Here is a 16,871-nt window from a genome sequence, read left to right on the forward strand (position 1 = left end):
GGAACAAATGAATGTTAATGTGGATTTTGTGACATCACTAAAACAGTGAATTAAAGATGTTTTCGTAGCTTGGTGTCTATACAGAGACTGTATGGAGTGAATAAAGCATTTCGAAACTTTAAAAGTGTTTATGTTTTATATCAAAGCCGGCTCAGCTCAACTCAGGAATTCAAAACTGCATGGAAAATATGTTTTTTTTTATTTGTGCCTCTTTACAGTTCTCAACCTAACTGAGAAGTTGGGGAACACGGTAGGCTAACGTTACTTGTTTATCAGACAACATTGCCCACCATCCGTTCCCATAGTAACAAACAGTAAGGCGCGAAAAGCTGGAGAACTAGCACACACGCTACATACTAGCGACTGAACATGGAGACAGCGCGGCTCCTTTAACAACGGCGCTCTCGCTGACTTGTTTATCGGTGCTCGGTTGCCACCCTGGTGAGTGTGTCGTCCTCCGCCACTCTGTGTCTGTCTCCGGTGTGTGTGTGTGTTTGTGTGTGTGTGTGTGTGTGACCGCCGGTGGGCGAGTCGGGGTGTGTCTGGGAGCGAGGAAACGGACAAAGCACAACACAGAGCCGCACGTAACGAGCGGAGGTAACATGCAGGGCTGCGGGAGACAGACCCATCGCCGACAATAACCGTCACACACGTGTTTATGTTTTTTTCCTCTGAAAAGCCATGAAGAAACACCAGAGCCCCGTTAAGGCGCCAGCGGAAATGACCGTGCCTGACACCGAGGCCACTGTGCAACAACTCAACGAGCTTTTGTCCAACGGCAGCGGTTTCTACAGTTTACCAGCACAACATTTCAACGAGGTCTTTCCGAGGATTTACGTCGGCAACGCGTAAGCCATGTCTACCTGTTCGTTCTGGTCTTATCAATGACACTTTAGCCCGTCTTGTTTCCCATCGAAAAATCGGGTAACGGTGACAGACAGCAAGGTTAGTCTTTCAGTCTTTGTTTTTTGTCGTCGAATCGCGATTCTGTTCGAAACGACTCGAACCAGATCCATTCAGAAAAGAAAACCACATCCACATCCCCGATAAGCTCGACTAGAGCGAGCTGAAGAGTTCAGATCATTTTTCTAATCTTGTACGCTAATTGACACATTTTCCCCTGGGCTGTCAGCGGGTCTCAGCGTAGCCTACTTCGAATAGATAGAAGGAGTGAATGAAAGCTCATCTCCCTTCAGTCACCAGCACAGCATCTGTAGACTACTTTTTTTTGTAAATAGGTAAAATCACAAGCCTGTTTAAAAGTTTGTAGACACCTGCTCATCCAACATGCCTTCTGAATGAAACTGAAGGCATACATAGGGAGTTTGTCCCTACTTTGATGCAGTACCAGCCTTTATACGTCCAGAAAGGTTTTACAGTAGATGTTGTAACTGTGAGGATTTGATTGCATTCAGCAGTAAGAGCATTAGTGAGGTTGGCTATTGATGTATGATCACTAAAGACCCCCAGCTCATTCCAAAGGTATTATATCGGGCTCCATCACTCCAGATAATGCAGCTCCACTATTCCACAGCCCAGTGCTGGAGGGCTTAATACCCCTCTGCTGACATTTGGCATTGGGCATGGCAGCTTGGCTTATGTGAGGCCTCTCCAGAGAGTTGCAGTCTATTGGTCATCGCTTTTCTATGGAGATTATACAAGCTGTGTGTGTCTAATTGAACACCTGTGTCAGCAATTACTACACCTTAAAGTAACTGGTTGGACATTGTGATTGCTTTAAGTGTGCAAGTGCCTATTGTAGAATCTGAACTTGTTTTGCCAGTTGAAGTCCAGCTGGCCATGTCTGTACTGTCTCTGTGATATCCATCATTTTATGAAACATCGTCCAGGACAGGCTGAATATCAGATCGTAGGATAAACATGACAGGCTGAAATTAACACCACCATCAAACTGATGTTGTAAGTTCAGGTTGGTTTTCTTTTAGGTGGTACAAGCGGAGAAATGTGTCAACAGATTTGCCATTACTGTTATACCAGTGTGTTTTCTTAGATAGATTTATCAATTGCAGTCAAGCTCCACTCTGATGTATTTATGAATCACTAAAGTATTGAAATCTGTTGAAATGCACTTTTAAAAGTAAAGCATATGGAAAAGCATGTAAACACTTGTATTGGGGGGGGGTGGTCTACATTAAACAGCTGTTGAGATAGATGACAGCAAGTGTAACGATGTAGATTATCTAAAATAAGTAACATTAAATACTTCACAAAGTATTTCAGTTACTATCCTATACCGTGTAATTTAAAAAAGGGTATACAGGCTCACTGATCTTTTGTAAAAAAAAAAAAACAAACAAACAAAAAAAAATCTGGCAATTCATAACAAATTCTGAAGATATTAATGAAAGATGAGATGGATTTTACCTGTAATCCATCCTGTAATTCAGACTTTATCTAAGCTGTGACTGACCAGCGGCATTCAAGGCATTTAAACTTAAGGCTTATTAATAAGACAGTAGTTTTCATTTACTATAATTTACACTTGCCTAATGTTATTGTTACTTCTACAACATAACGTATTATTGAATAGCATGAAGACATGCCCCCTTATTTGAAATTGAACAGTGCACCATGAGGTAGTGCATGAGATTCATTTACCATAGGAACCTAACTTTAGCAAAAATATGTAATAATATCAACAATCTCATCAAGCTTCCAGGATACATCTTGAAATATCGTTGAATATCAAGACTCAAAAATGTTTACTTCAAACACTTTTATGAAACAGGTTCTGAATAAGGTCATTTTAAATTAACAGGTGGCACAGAGGGTATTAGGTGTTAATTTATTCTTTTATTATAACCCATAACAAAATTGGTGGTGCAAAATTGTAACTCTATAACATATTAGAGTCTGTAAAGGTGAGTGAATCACCACTTTTATTTTCTGAAGCTATTTGATCATCATTTGATGGTGTTTTGGCTTCTCAGCCATTTGACCAGTGCACACAATATAGAGGTAGCTTCTGCAACAATATCAGACTCCACATCATCTCATTTAACATTTCTTTATGTAGTGTATTGCTTAGATTCACATCTTATGCACATTTTCTGAGAATGCTAACTGACAAAGCACAATGCCCACGTTTATCCTTAAAGTTTTAACCTAAAGCACCTTTAAATGTACAGGTATGTAAGGGAAGCGCTTTAGAGTGAAAGGCTGCTCTCTGTGAGGATTCTATTAATAATGTATGTGTAGAGACTGCAGTGAGCTGGGGTGAGGGAGCATGGCCAGCCAGGAGAGCAGACTTCAAGGCTACACACGCACACACACACACACACACACACACACACACACACACACACACACAGAGTACAATAGGGGAAGAAATATGACTGCAATCTTCTGCGGCTCTGGATAGATAGGCTATCTCAATGTAGAAGGGCCTTGAGTTATGGATCTTGAGGATTTGATCAGAATCCATCACTTCATCAGCATTGAAGAGCTTTGGCTCTAGGCACACAGAGACATACGGGCTCACACCCCCTCCAGTTATCAACCAGAAAAGCGGCAGGTACAATCTTCATGTGTTGCCCAATGTATGGTGATTTTAAACCTTGTCTCTGTGGAATATCAGAAGCATCTTCAAATGTAAAAGAAACCACAATTTATTTATTTATTTTCCAGTCAAAACAAGTCTTCATTTTTCAGGCGATATTTCAGAGGAGATTAGATATCAGATAATCAACTTATTAAAAAAGGGTCAAATGAAAAAAAAAAACAGGAGTTTCCAAAACTCCTTTCAAAAGGAATTTCTGAAAGATAGAGAGAAAATGGGATTCCTAAAAAGCATGCGAGACCTGGCAGGCCACCAAAAAAAAAAAAAAAAAGATGAACGGTACTCAAAGCTTTTATTCTTGAGAGATAAAAGAAAATACAGCTCTGTTCTTATTTTAGGTCTGAAAGAAAATCAACAGGTGTTTCTCTCCAGTCCATCATGAAAACAATGATTTAAAAGGATGTGTAGCTGTCAAGGAAGTTGACAAAAAGAAGAACATTCTTTGACCTTTGAGTCCTGACCTCAAATCATGTGAGAAGTTGAAAATCCATCTAATAGAGTGAACTTTGGAAGTGTGAAAAGTACCTCTGCAGATTTGTTTGAAAACACTTAATGTGGAAACACCAAATACTGAAAAACATTGATATTAGTGTTGAGGCTTCTATGTAATTTACTTTTAAATATATGGTTTCTGCTTTTTTCCCCTCACACTGAAAAATGTCTGGAATTAAGTAAATGAAAGAGTGGCCTCTGACTTTTGCACAGTATTGTACAAGATGGAGTTTTCTTGAATTTAGAGGAATGGAATTCATACATTAAACCAATTATTCAATATTTTAAGTAACAAATAAACTCATGGTTAGTAGCAAAATGACAACCTATGCATATTACATATTGGTGATTATTATTACGTATTAACTAATTTGTGTGCCCATTTGATGCACCACATTCATCTACTGATAAAAAAAAACAAGAGAGAGATATAAAAAGCCTGGACTGTGAGCAGATGAAGATGAAAGTGTTGCAGGTGCTAGAGTAGAACAGAGGCGATGTAACTACATGATGACAGAGCAATCCACTCTGCTCTTTCTTTTCTTTTCCCCTTGCGATCTCTCTCTCTCTCTCTCTCTCTCTCTCTAAGTCCTATTTTGGGCACTGTGCTGGGTGCCTATGGCTCTTTGTATGCCTCTGGAAAGCAGCCAAAATTTCCTTGGTGTGTCTGTACTGGTTTAGAGCCCTGCTGTCCCCTGAGATTCTCTAACATGGACCGACATCTCTGCCATCTAAAAGCAGCTCAACAATTTATTCCCGTCAAGTTTTCCCACTGAGCACAAGAGAGCAGGCCCAGGGAGTGTAAGGGTCCCAGCCTAAACCCAGTGAATGAGTGCACATTTATTTTCTGCCATAAAAGCAGAAAGCAGTAAGCAGCACCATTGCAGAACCATTATAGTAGCATTGCATAAATGCTTATGAAGTTTTTATGTGTAAGGAACAAAGGAAAAGGCTGAGGTAATTCAAATTTTATGTCTCAGTGTAGCACTTTTAGAAAAGTGAAGGAAAAAACTGTCAGATGTGTTAGTCTTCAAACGACTTCAGTGCTAATAGATCTGTAATCTAATTCTATCAGCAGATTTCCCATGGGTGAGACGAGGCCAGGTGACACTCACGTGTGCTTTGCTTCTTCTCCCCAGATTTGTGGCCCAGAATGTGATGCGTCTGCAGCGGCTGGGTGTGACACACATTCTCAACGCCGCAGAGGGCAACTCCTTCATGCACGTGAACACCAATGCCGAGTTTTATGCAGGAACCGGCATCACATACCATGGAATAAAGGCCAATGACACCGAACAGTTTAACCTCAGTGCCTTCTTTGAGGAGGCGGCCGACTACATTGATAAAGGTCTGGCACATGCAAATGGAAAAGGTATGTGAAAGTTGCTATGTTTATGTGGTACCTATCCATCTGTGTAACTTGGTGACAATGGTTACTTTTCAAAGACTTTTTTGGAATCATTCCACAACATCATTCCACAACTGGATACACAAGTTTCTTATGAAATTTCATAACCGAGGTGGTGTTTACTCTATTTCTGTTACTCTTGACATTTATAACACTACAGATTCCTGAAATTTCATGAACCCTTAAGGGTTCAACAAGATGAACCCCAGAAATTAAACAACATGTGTGCCCTTTTGCAATAGTCCAGGATTAATACCACATTTGTTTCTTCATGTCTCTTACAGTTTATGCTCATAACTTTCTTTTGATGTGTTTCATATGGCATTTGGCTAAAACATGTTTGTTAAGGTCGCTGTCGATCAACTCCCCTGGAGTAATCACTGTGCCCAGTTGTCAACAGGGATAAGTACCAGAGAGTAAAGCATCCCATGGCACTGCTTGAAGTCTTTACCCACAAGAGGCATCCTGCTTTTAATTGGTGCCCTCCACCTCATGTTTTATGACATGGATTTTATGCCATCTCTGACGGAGAAGAGCAATTATAAAGCATCTTAATTCTTGGCCAATTTGGCAGCATAGCCTGTTACACAGTAATGAGACCAGGGCTGAGAGAGGACACTAATCTTTTAAGTGAGAATTTGAGCTGAACCACAAAACCTCCAGGACAGTGTTTCACCACTGCTGTTTGCCATGCTTAGAGAGTTTTCTATGACATTCTGTGGACTCAGTTGATGAATCTCAGTGAGTCTAGGGATTGCCTGGGTCTAGAATGCTCTTTTATACACAGGAGAAGTGGCACACAGATCTGTGGTACAAGGAGGGTTATTTGGAATTGTAAAATGTCACACCTCTGAACAGCATAAGCCTACATACCAAAGAGAAAAGAAGAGCATAAGGGAGGGTTGAGAAAAAGAGAGAGAGATCAGGTTACAGATGCTGTGCAGATTCTGCAGAATAAGTGCAGCAGAAGTTGGCAAGGTGAATTCCTTCAGGGGTGTGGACCGGTCGATAATGAATGCGTGTATGTGAGTGCGTGGATTTGTGTGTGTGTGTGTGTGTGAGGGTGTGTGTGTGTCTGTGCATTTATTGATTGCTTATTGGGATAGTTGGTTGGAAGAACACTCTGAGAAGGTGTTTCTGATGGGGTTAGTGCTATGGTTGGGCAGTATGATGATATATTACAGTTTTTGTCATTGTGTGATAGCAGGTACCATCATTTTGAATACAGCAGGGAAAATGAGGAATAACACCTGTGATCAGGTGTTAACAAGGTCTTAAGTTAGCTTGTCTGAACTTTGACAGTTAGCCTGACAAATAAGTCAGATTAAACAAGACTGTACATTTACTCTCATTTATGATTGAAAAATTGGCCCATATTTATCAATGTTCTCAGAGTATGAATACTGATCTTGTATCAGTTTATGCTTTTTAAAATGCACTCTGTAGGGCTATATAGTAGTAATTTAGACTCATATAAGAAAATGACAGATCAAATTAAAAGATAAATACCACAAGATTTTTTATTAAATGCTAAGTTAAAGAGATATGTTTTTAGATGCTTCTTAAAAGTGAGCACTGAGCTTGACTGTCTAATAAAAGGCAGAATTCAGTTTACAAGCATATTAACTGAACACAGCTTCTCCATGTTTTCAATATTTTACAATAGGTGTTTGTAGAAGGTCAGTATCTGCAGATCTAAGATCACGTGTTGGAACATAAACAGACAGACATTCTGTGATGTAAGTGGGTACTAGGCCATTTAGAGTCATAAAAATTAGTAGCAGAACTAACATAATCTATTGTGAACAATACAGGCAGCCAATTCAGTTAAAATGGGAATGATTTGATCTCTCTGTTTTGTTTTGTTAGGATCCATGCTGCTGCATTTTGTATGAGCTGTGAGGGATCTATTGTTTTCTTAGGAAGTCCAGTAAGAGGAGCATTACAGTGATCAACTCTGCTTGTAACAAATGCATGAACAAGTTTCTCTGAGATAGAAAAGGCTAAACTTTAGTGATTTCATTCCTAAAAAGGTTTCATACTGCAGGTTTGGTATATGAAGGTAAAGAGTCAAGTTTTTTTAAGTTTAAAGCACCTTTTTCAGAGTTAGTAAACCAACGATCTGTATTTAAATTTTTTCATGATTTAATTGTAGAAAATTTTGCGACATACACTGAGAAATATCTGATCTACACAGCTGGTTAGTCTGTCTATAGATTCTTGATCATCAGAAGGAATGGAAATGTATAACTGAGTGCCATTGGCACAGCTATGAAAATTTAGATTATGTTTCCTAATAGCATCACCCAGAGGTAGCATGTTCAAAGAGAAAAGTAAAGGCCCTAAAACTGAACCTTGAGGTAGAGGTACAAGAACAAGAACAACAAGAAATATCAACTCTTTTTTATGAATTATTTCCTATTGAAACCACAAACCAAAATCTGATTTAAACTGTGCCTTAGAGGCCGACCCAGCATTCAAATCCTGTGGTCAACAGTATCAAAAGCTGCACTAAGATCTAGTAAAACCATAATAGAAGGATTTTGTGCATCAGCAGCTAGCGTTGCTCTGACTAGCTCCAGCGTTAGCTTTAGCATAAGCTGTAGCATTAGCTTTAGCATTAACTCATTTGAACAGCTAACTTCTGTTGGTAAAGCCTCCTCCTTATTAAACATGAAAACCTACTTTAACATAGACTGACTAAAGAATTTCCCTGATTTGAATAATGTAAACGTCATTTTTTTTAGAATCATGTATGTCTGTGTGGAACATCTTGTAAAGCCAGTTTATACTGGAATGAAAAATGTTTGTTTCTTTTCCTTGTACTACTGCACCTTTTAATTTATTAGCACGAGTGTTATGGGTGCTACCAGGTAGTCTGAGCTGAAAGTTTGATGGATGTAGCAACAATAACTAAGGTAGGTGGGACTTTATCAGAAATGTGCCAGCAGTTCATTGTCAAGACTTCCAGAACACAAAAGTCTGGTTCTTGAATTCTTGCTGCAGTCGAGTCATATATATGTAATTTATTAAATTCCTTAAGCAGCACACCTAATTTAATTTAATAAAGGATTGATTAGTTGAAGCAGGTATTGGATTCTAATTGTAAATACTGGCCTTACTTGAGAAGAGGTTTGGAAATGGTTAAACTATCACATGGACACATAATTAATTACAATGTATTGTGTAATTATTTATTTGTATTTATCATGATGATAAGGTTTTATCATATAAATGCATACTGCCCGAGTAAATGGGGTTACATGTCATTTTCTCAGAGGTGTAAGACTTTGGCACAGTACTATATAGGTTTTGTATTTAGAAGTATTTATTTACATCCTGAGAGCTGGGATAATGATGCTAAGCTAGGCAAGTGTAGATGCACACACACACCATCTGTTTCTCTGCCCTTTAATGACCCTCTTTGTTTGTACACTGGTTCAGTTCTGCACTCACCTGCTTCCTCCCCTCTGTTCTAATGTTAGGAAAGGTGTATGTTCACTGCCGAGAAGGCTACAGCCGCTCCCCAACTATCGTCATCGCTTACCTCATGCTTCGACACAAGATGGACGTACGAGTGGCTACAGCTACAGTACGGCACAAGAGAGAAATCGGGCCCAACGATGGCTTCCTACGCCAGCTGTGCCAGCTCAACGAAAAGCTAGCCAAGGAGGGGAAGCTGAAGAGCAAATGATAGAGAGCCAACACCGTACTCTATCCCTCTTCAGTCTCCAGTGTCCGTCTAGGGGGCAAAGATCTTACCAGGCCAGCAGCACCTTCTCTCTCTCTCTCTCACACACACACAGACACACACACACACACATGCTCTTTCACGCACACAGACATTCATAGTCAAAGGCAAATACATACATTACCGTTCAAAAATTTGGAATCACTTAACGCATTGATAATCCTCATTTTATATACAGTAATAATGTATACACTGTAGATTAAAATGTCATGAACTGTCAACTAAAATGTATTTTTACACATTTAATGCAATATTTTGAGTATTTAGGAACAACAAGAAGTTTATGACAAAATACTGAAATGACCTATTTACAATACATTTTTGTCAAGTTACATGACTAAAGATTTGATCACCAGTTTTGAAACACAAGGGGTTAAGGCTTTTCGTATTATTATAACTTAATTAATACACAAAATTATTAATGTTGTGTAGCTTTCTTAATCACTTTAGAATCATCTACAGCTCATGCGTTATTTTGAAAACATCAAAATGTCTTATTTTGCCCCTTGCTTCATATAAGTTGCTTAAAGCCTTTTCCCCTTAGCATTAAGCAACCTGTTTAAAAATGATTTATGTAAATGAGCTCTGTTCGGGTTCTTTGTCCTGTATTGTGCCTCATTCAAAAAGCACTCCAGACTGATACTCCTTATAACTTCAGCAGTCATGGGCAAGGCTAAACTGCTGTAGGCTGAATAGGCGTGTATGGACTGCTTGGAGTGGGGAGTGAATGTAACATTTGACACTGACACTTGTCTTTCACAGAAATTCAATACTTGTACTTTTACATAATTACATTTACATGAGATAAGCTACTTTTTACTTTTTACAGTGAGAAAAGCTACTTTTTACAGGCAAGCGCTACTTTTTACTTCTTATGTTTTCATTTGGAAAAGTCTTGTAGGTTTTATTATTAAAACATTCAACCTATAATCATATCATCGTAAAATAAAACTGCCCATTACTAAGCTAATTCATCTTCAGAACCAATACCAGACATTAGTCATCACACCATATTACATACTATCATGACAACATTTATTTTTATATAATTCATTATGTCATAATGTTATGTTTAAATGATCATGTCAAAATAGTAGTAGGTTATTTTACTCAAGTATATTTATGGATCCATAATTCCACTTTTAATTGAGTAAAACCTTGACACTGTATCCATGCGTTCACTTAAGTACAGTTTCTCTGTACTTTTTCTACCCCTAGTATTAGAATAATCTTATACATAAACTGCAACCATATTATTGGAAACAAGGATTCCAACCTTTTGAACGGAAGTGCATTTGCAGAGTGCTCAGTGTGTGCGCAAGAACTTAACATTACTGAGCACTAATTGGTGAGCGTGAACACATAAATACACATACAAAACACATGCACAAAGTGTTGGGTTAACAACATATGAATCTTGTGATTACCATTTTGAATGACCTGCTCTCATGGGCACTGGTGTTACAGAAGTGAAGCTAAAAGGGGGGAGAGTGTTCAGTGGATTAATCTATAACCTCTCTCTTTTTCTCTGCCTTTTTTATTTAATCACCATTTTTCTCAGTGTCACTTTTTGACCTGTTACACTCTGTGGCCTAAACCATTCTTATTGCGGCCTGTTTGTATGTCTTATGTCTTCACCTTTTGGAGCTCTACAGCCCAGTCACTTTGAGAGAGTATAGATTAGAGCACAGTCGTTCCATAGTCTCCCACTGCCGGGAATTTCACGATGTATCGATCCCATTCCAATTTGTATATGAAGGAATTTGATGTTTCACCTCTGTGAAAAAAAGCACCAAAATGACACTTTTACTCTACTGAATTGACAGTCTCATTGTTAGAATACCTGATTAGCTCACTGCAACAGACACTACCCATAGAAGGAATCTCTGACAGCAGAGATTTCCATCAGTGCTCAAGCATTGTTTGAGTTCAGACTACTGACAGGGTATCCCATTTTGTGTTTGTGTTGTTTTTACAAAAAAACAAAACAAAACAGTTTTTTTACAAAACATGCTATATCAGCAAAATGACTCAGACATGGGGGAAGAAAAAGGTTTACATCCATATTCAGAATAGCACGGTCTTGATTATGTGCTAACAACTCTCCACCCATTTACTGAACACAGACCCATGTAGCTATAGTTGAGTAAGCATTGTTCATTCAGCATCTTTGCAAAAATGTATGCAGCAGTGACCTAGTTCTATGCCCCATTGGACCCTTCAATCCGTTTTTTTGTAGAATCACACTGCTTGATATGCCAGTTACTCACTGCCAATCCATTTTGTCCTCCACAAGATCACAGTCAAGCTTTAGAGAAACCCAATCACATTAACTGCCTTTCTGCCTGTATGTGACACAGTGTCTGTGTGTTTGCTTACATAAATCAACACCACTTCAGTCTGGCAATCCACACTGTATCAAAATATGAAGCCAAGCTTTTCTTGATATTGGGCCCTACTGTAATGTAGGGAAGAGGGTCAGTAGTGAACGTATCACAAGCTTGATAATTACTTCAGCTGATCTTGTTATCAGGTTTGAAATCTGCCCCAATCTGAGACATAGAAAAACAAGAGCTGAACATGACTTTCCATTGACTGTAAAAGACTACTCAGTTCCTTTGGAGGTATTCAAATCTGGAGCTTGAATCCAGTTTGCGGTCCTGGATTTTGTAATCACTGGCAGTTAACAGAACTGTTGATGTAACTGAGTGGCCATCTAATGTCATACCTACAGCACTGGTGGTCAAAGTAAACAAATCCAGTACCTAAGTGAAAGTAAAGGTAATGCACTTGCCTACTTACTTTTCAATCTACTTTTCAATCTACTAAGTATTAAAAGTAAACGTGTTACAAAATATTCAAACGATTCTATATTCCTCCTCTTGTGTCTTCAGTTTGGGTGTTATCTTTCATTCTGAAGGCTTGTCAGAGTTGCACAGGCCTAGTTACAATTGGTTGGAAATTTAGTATTTAGGGGAGGGATTTGCTAAGATTGGTTTGATTTTATGTAGAAAATTTAGTTTTTACTTCACAGTATCTTTTAACAAGTAGTGGAGGAAAAAGTGTGATATTTTACTGTGAAATGTAGGGGACCGAAAGCAGAAGGATCAGGAAATGGAAATGTCTTTTTAAAGCTAAAGATACTTACTAATATACAGTTATGTACTACATTATTGTCTCACTGCCTACCCATGACTGCCAAATTCAGGAGCAGTAACTGGATTCGAGACCTCTGCCCTAAATGATTCTATTTGGATAGCATGCACAGAAAGCTGAAATCTGATTATAACTTCATAGAGTTCATCTCACTTGTCATATTTGATTGAGCTCATGGCTAGAGCCCTGGGGCTTTCTCTGTATTTCTGTAATTTTGTAATGATTGAGAGTACTCATCTGAAAAAAACTAGGCCACATTAGCCTGTGGAATACTATTTATTACAGTTACTCCAATTTCTATATTTATATGCTACAGAAATATGTACGTATATACATATTTAGGTGTTGACATATATGAATGTATTATAAACTGTATATGTACAAGTACAGTATGTATTAATAAGCAAATATCTAACTTATTGTAGCCAGGATTGACAATGTTATTATATACTCCCCATAAATAAATTATTTACATTTTCAAAGGTCATGTAGAGCTGTAGAGCATTCTAGAGTTATTTTAAATGATTTTAGTAGCGTTCACCAGTACGTTTCCCAACTGAATTTTGTAGCAGCCCATATTTCCACCCTCCTCACCTAATGTTAAAGTATCTAGCCAATCAGAGACTTCTGAAGCAGATTATGATTGGCCTAGGCTATGCGAGAGACTTTCAGATTCTCCCTAAGCAGGTTGTTGACCACTGGTTTATTGTTTCTTAAATGTCCTTAAACCGCCATTTAAAGAAAAATTAAAATTGATTATGGTCCTGTTTTCTTACTTTAGTCATAACGATTATATCCGAGAGGGCCAAAGTCTGTCTTTACAGCTAACACTGTCACAGGCTACCTCACAACACCACCATTAGCTGCTCATGTAGTGTTTAGTAGTCCATTATCATGTCTTTGTAAAAATAATAATAAGAATGATATAAAAAAAAAAATAACACTGATATGTATTTAAAACATACAAACTATAAACATTCCTATATTGTAATCTGGAGACCTAGGCTTTGTAAAACCTAACCTACTGTAGTTTTTGAGACCTGTGTGCCAATACAAGAAACATACAGTGAACCAGTGAGAATTGTGCTAAGCAAAGTTATGATTATGAAAAAGCTTTCCCTTCAGTTTCTCTGCTTTATCTTAATGTGAACATGTTGAAATCCCCCTAGTCTAAAGAGCAGAATGTAGGATTTTTCTGAAAGTCCTTCACTATCTAAAGAAGTACTTAGAGTTCTTCTGGAAGAAAAAGGTAATAAAAATGAATAATGTCTAAAATGAATAGTGTTTTATTAATGTTCATTTCTCTTCACTGGAAAATGTGGAGAAGACGCACTGCTTGTTGCTTGTGAGCTCCTGATGGTGTACTATTTTAAGTAATTTAATTAGTGGAGAGAAACACTGCCACCTGCTGTTGGCAAACCCCAGTGGTTTGTACAGAATGTCCTGCTAGGACTGTTGATTAGTCATTTTTAAAATGGAATTGTATTTTAAAATGTGTAAAGCTGATGATGGTCTACTGTATGGCTTAATGATGTCAATAGTACTATAACAGTAATTGCAATGCTGCTTGATCAATTTGTATTTATGTCCCATTTATATCATGTTTTATTGTTTTTTTACTTATAAGGATGCTATGAAATCACTTCCTTAGATGGTCTGTGTAAACCAAACTAAGATGCAGTGCTACGATGCTATGTGTAAAGAGCTTACTTGATTGTCTTATTTGTGGTCTGCTCTGATCCTTGCTACTGAATCCAGAGTTAATATGTTATACATCAGCACAAGTGTAAGTGTTAAGTATTCTGTCTGTGCTTTTGCATCTTTTTAGATTCTAACCCAACTGACGCATCCACACAACACACAAACTTGCACACACATCCACAAACACATAGTGGAGTACATGCATTTGTTTGTTTTCCATATGCTACCTATTGTGCCAGAATGGTTGTGCTATTATTTTAATGCATCAAATGAAAGACTCCACCAGTATATTATAATACAACAGCACTAAGGTTATATATACTTTAAGTTAAAGTTACAGGTAATTTACCCTTGTCTTTAGGTGGGTTTGGCACACATTTCCACACTGCCAAATTGTTGACACATTCAGAGCGAGGCACACTGCAATCTAGGGCAACACTTTACTGTAGGACAGTGTCCATAAAGCTATATGACACATTCATGTCAGTTTATATACACTTTTTATGATATTAGGTTGTGTCATTACACTTTCTGGGATAAAATGACATAGCACTTTTGCTATGTCATGACACAACTTTGTAACTCCACGTACACTATGTGGCCAAAAGTATGTGGACACCGGATTATCACACCTGTTTAAGATTTTGGCTGTTTCATTCCTGGACCATGGGCACGGATATGGAGTCCCATGCATGGCTGTGTCCTTGATTTTCACCAAGTAGGAATGGGTGTGACTGAAACACATGGATTAATTAATTAAGGGAGGTGTGCACATATGTTTGGCCATACAGTGTTTGTCACAGTTACACATTATCTAGCATTTTGTAGCCTTACTACAGCATTTTGTCACTGTACTATACAATCAGCTACATGTTTTTCACCCAAGAACATGCCATGACACAGCCAGATGTCAGAAAAACCAGTCACCTGACAAAAGTGTCATGTCAACATGACAACAGAGTTGATAAAAGCAGCCTTTATGACAGATGATCCCTATTGAAATGAGGTTTTGTAAATACTTTTGTAGGTCTCTGTCAGTGGTGAGCTTATGTAGGTGTCATTTGAACACTGCCCTCCAGCAAGTGTTACCCAAGCTGTTTAGTTCAGTTTATGTTACAGGCCATACATATTAAGTTTTATTTGAACCTTGGAGTAACACACTGTAGAAAAGGACACAGCATGTGCTCTCCTGTCATCCCACCATAAAGCCTTACTCTGAAGACTGATTATATTTTTTGATTTATGTAATCACTCCACGAAGCAAAGCTTACAGCTCCTTACAGACACTGTTTGTTGAAGTGCACTTGATTTCAAATGGCAATGTTATTTTTCTTATCTTGGGAAGATATGTTTCTTTTTTGTTGTTCTAATGTTGAACAATAAATGGCTGAAATTAAAACTTAACTGTTGAGCAGATTTTTTGGCTGCATTAATCTTGACCAATTTCTTATAAGTCTTTAATCAGGCTCCTTCAGCCTTTATGTTGCTTATTTCCAGGTTTTTGTCTTTCATCATCTTTTCAAAGTACAAGAACAACACATGTATAGCAATAGCTTAATTAGCAGTGAGCTTTGTTTCAGTGCCTCCTATTGCTCAATGCCATAATAATGAGCTTTTACTCTTTGGTTTCTGCTGTGTGGATAGGCGCATGAGAAGGACTCATTTCTCATGTACAATGGGTGTTGCATGACAATGCACTATTACTAAGGCATTACTTCTTCTTTCGTGTTGCAACCAGCTTTTCTGTGGGTCTCGGTGGCCTTTGATTACATCGGTTTGGAGCAGCTGAAACACTGCTTACTATAGCCTCTAATTATTTCTGCAAGCTCAGGGGATACATCAAGCATAAGGCCCACTGACTTTCATTTCGTGAGATGGCCAGATCTGGTTTGATACTGAATTGTTCACTACATCTTATAGTAACTTCAGTATAAGAGGTTGACCTTCATAAACATTAATTGTGCACCAGCCACAATGAAAAAAAAAAAATCTAAAGTGAGATTTTGGTTTTAAAAACTAAAAAAGTGGAAGCAATTTTTGAAAGAAAGTGCTTTGGGGTGGATACGTAGGGTGGGCTATTTGATGGTGTTGTTTGTTCTTCTGAATTGAACTGAATTATTCTTATATAAAAAAAAAAATATTTGATGATCAATAGTGTATTAATGCTAGTTAGCATCGCATATGCATTTAATAGCCTCTAGATTTTTTTTCTTCAACTGAATTATTCCTATATAAAGAAAGAAATGTGATTACCAATATGGGTTATAGCTCTATCAAAATGCTGTAAACATTCTATGGTTTTATTAGCTTCCGAATCAATAAATAGCAGTCAGGATTTGTTTTCCCAGGGGTTGTGTGATGTATTTTCATAATGCATGCTGGGTATTGTACAACCCCAATTCCAATGAAGTTGGGATGTTGTTTAGAACATAAATAAAAACAGAATACGATGATTTGCAAATCCTTTTCAACCTACATTCAATTTGAATACACTACAAAGACAAGATATTTTAAGTTTAAATGGATAAACTTTATTGTTTTTTGCAAATATTCACTCATTTTCAACTTGATGCCTCCAACATGTTCCAAAGAAGTTGGGACAGGGGCATGTTTACCGCTGTGTTACATCACCTTTCCTTGTAACAACACTCAATAAGGGTTTGGGAACTGAGGACACTAATTGTTGAAGCTTTGTAGGTGGGATTCTTTCCCATTCTTGCTTGATGTACAACTTCAGTTGTTCAACAGTCCGGCGTCTCCACTGTCATATTTTGCGCTTCATA

The 16,871-nt window shown here is 37.9% G+C and overlaps 1 protein-coding gene across 2 annotated transcripts; it reads left to right on the plus strand.

Moving 5' to 3' along the window:
- Nucleotides 1-320: 320 nt before the first annotated feature.
- Nucleotides 321-15,487, plus strand: dusp3a (dual specificity phosphatase 3a). Of its 2 annotated transcripts, none has more exons than XM_017686974.2 (4): nt 321-441; nt 680-848; nt 5,212-5,444; nt 8,966-15,487. In XM_017686974.2, the coding sequence occupies exons 2-4, from the start codon at nt 682-684 to the stop codon at nt 9,172-9,174; spliced, it is 609 nt and encodes a 202-aa protein (XP_017542463.1). In that variant the 5' UTR covers nt 321-441; nt 680-681; the 3' UTR covers nt 9,175-15,487. The 2 variants fall into 2 exon arrangements, with proteins under 2 accessions (XP_017542463.1, XP_017542464.1); XM_017686975.2 differs by lacking the exon at nt 321-441 and adding an exon at nt 484-597.
- The last annotated feature ends 1,384 nt before the right edge of the window (nt 15,488-16,871 follow it).

The sequence above is a fragment of the Pygocentrus nattereri genome, chromosome 13 (genome assembly GCF_015220715.1).
Source record: "Pygocentrus nattereri isolate fPygNat1 chromosome 13, fPygNat1.pri, whole genome shotgun sequence".
Lineage (NCBI taxonomy): Eukaryota > Metazoa > Chordata > Actinopteri > Characiformes > Serrasalmidae > Pygocentrus > Pygocentrus nattereri.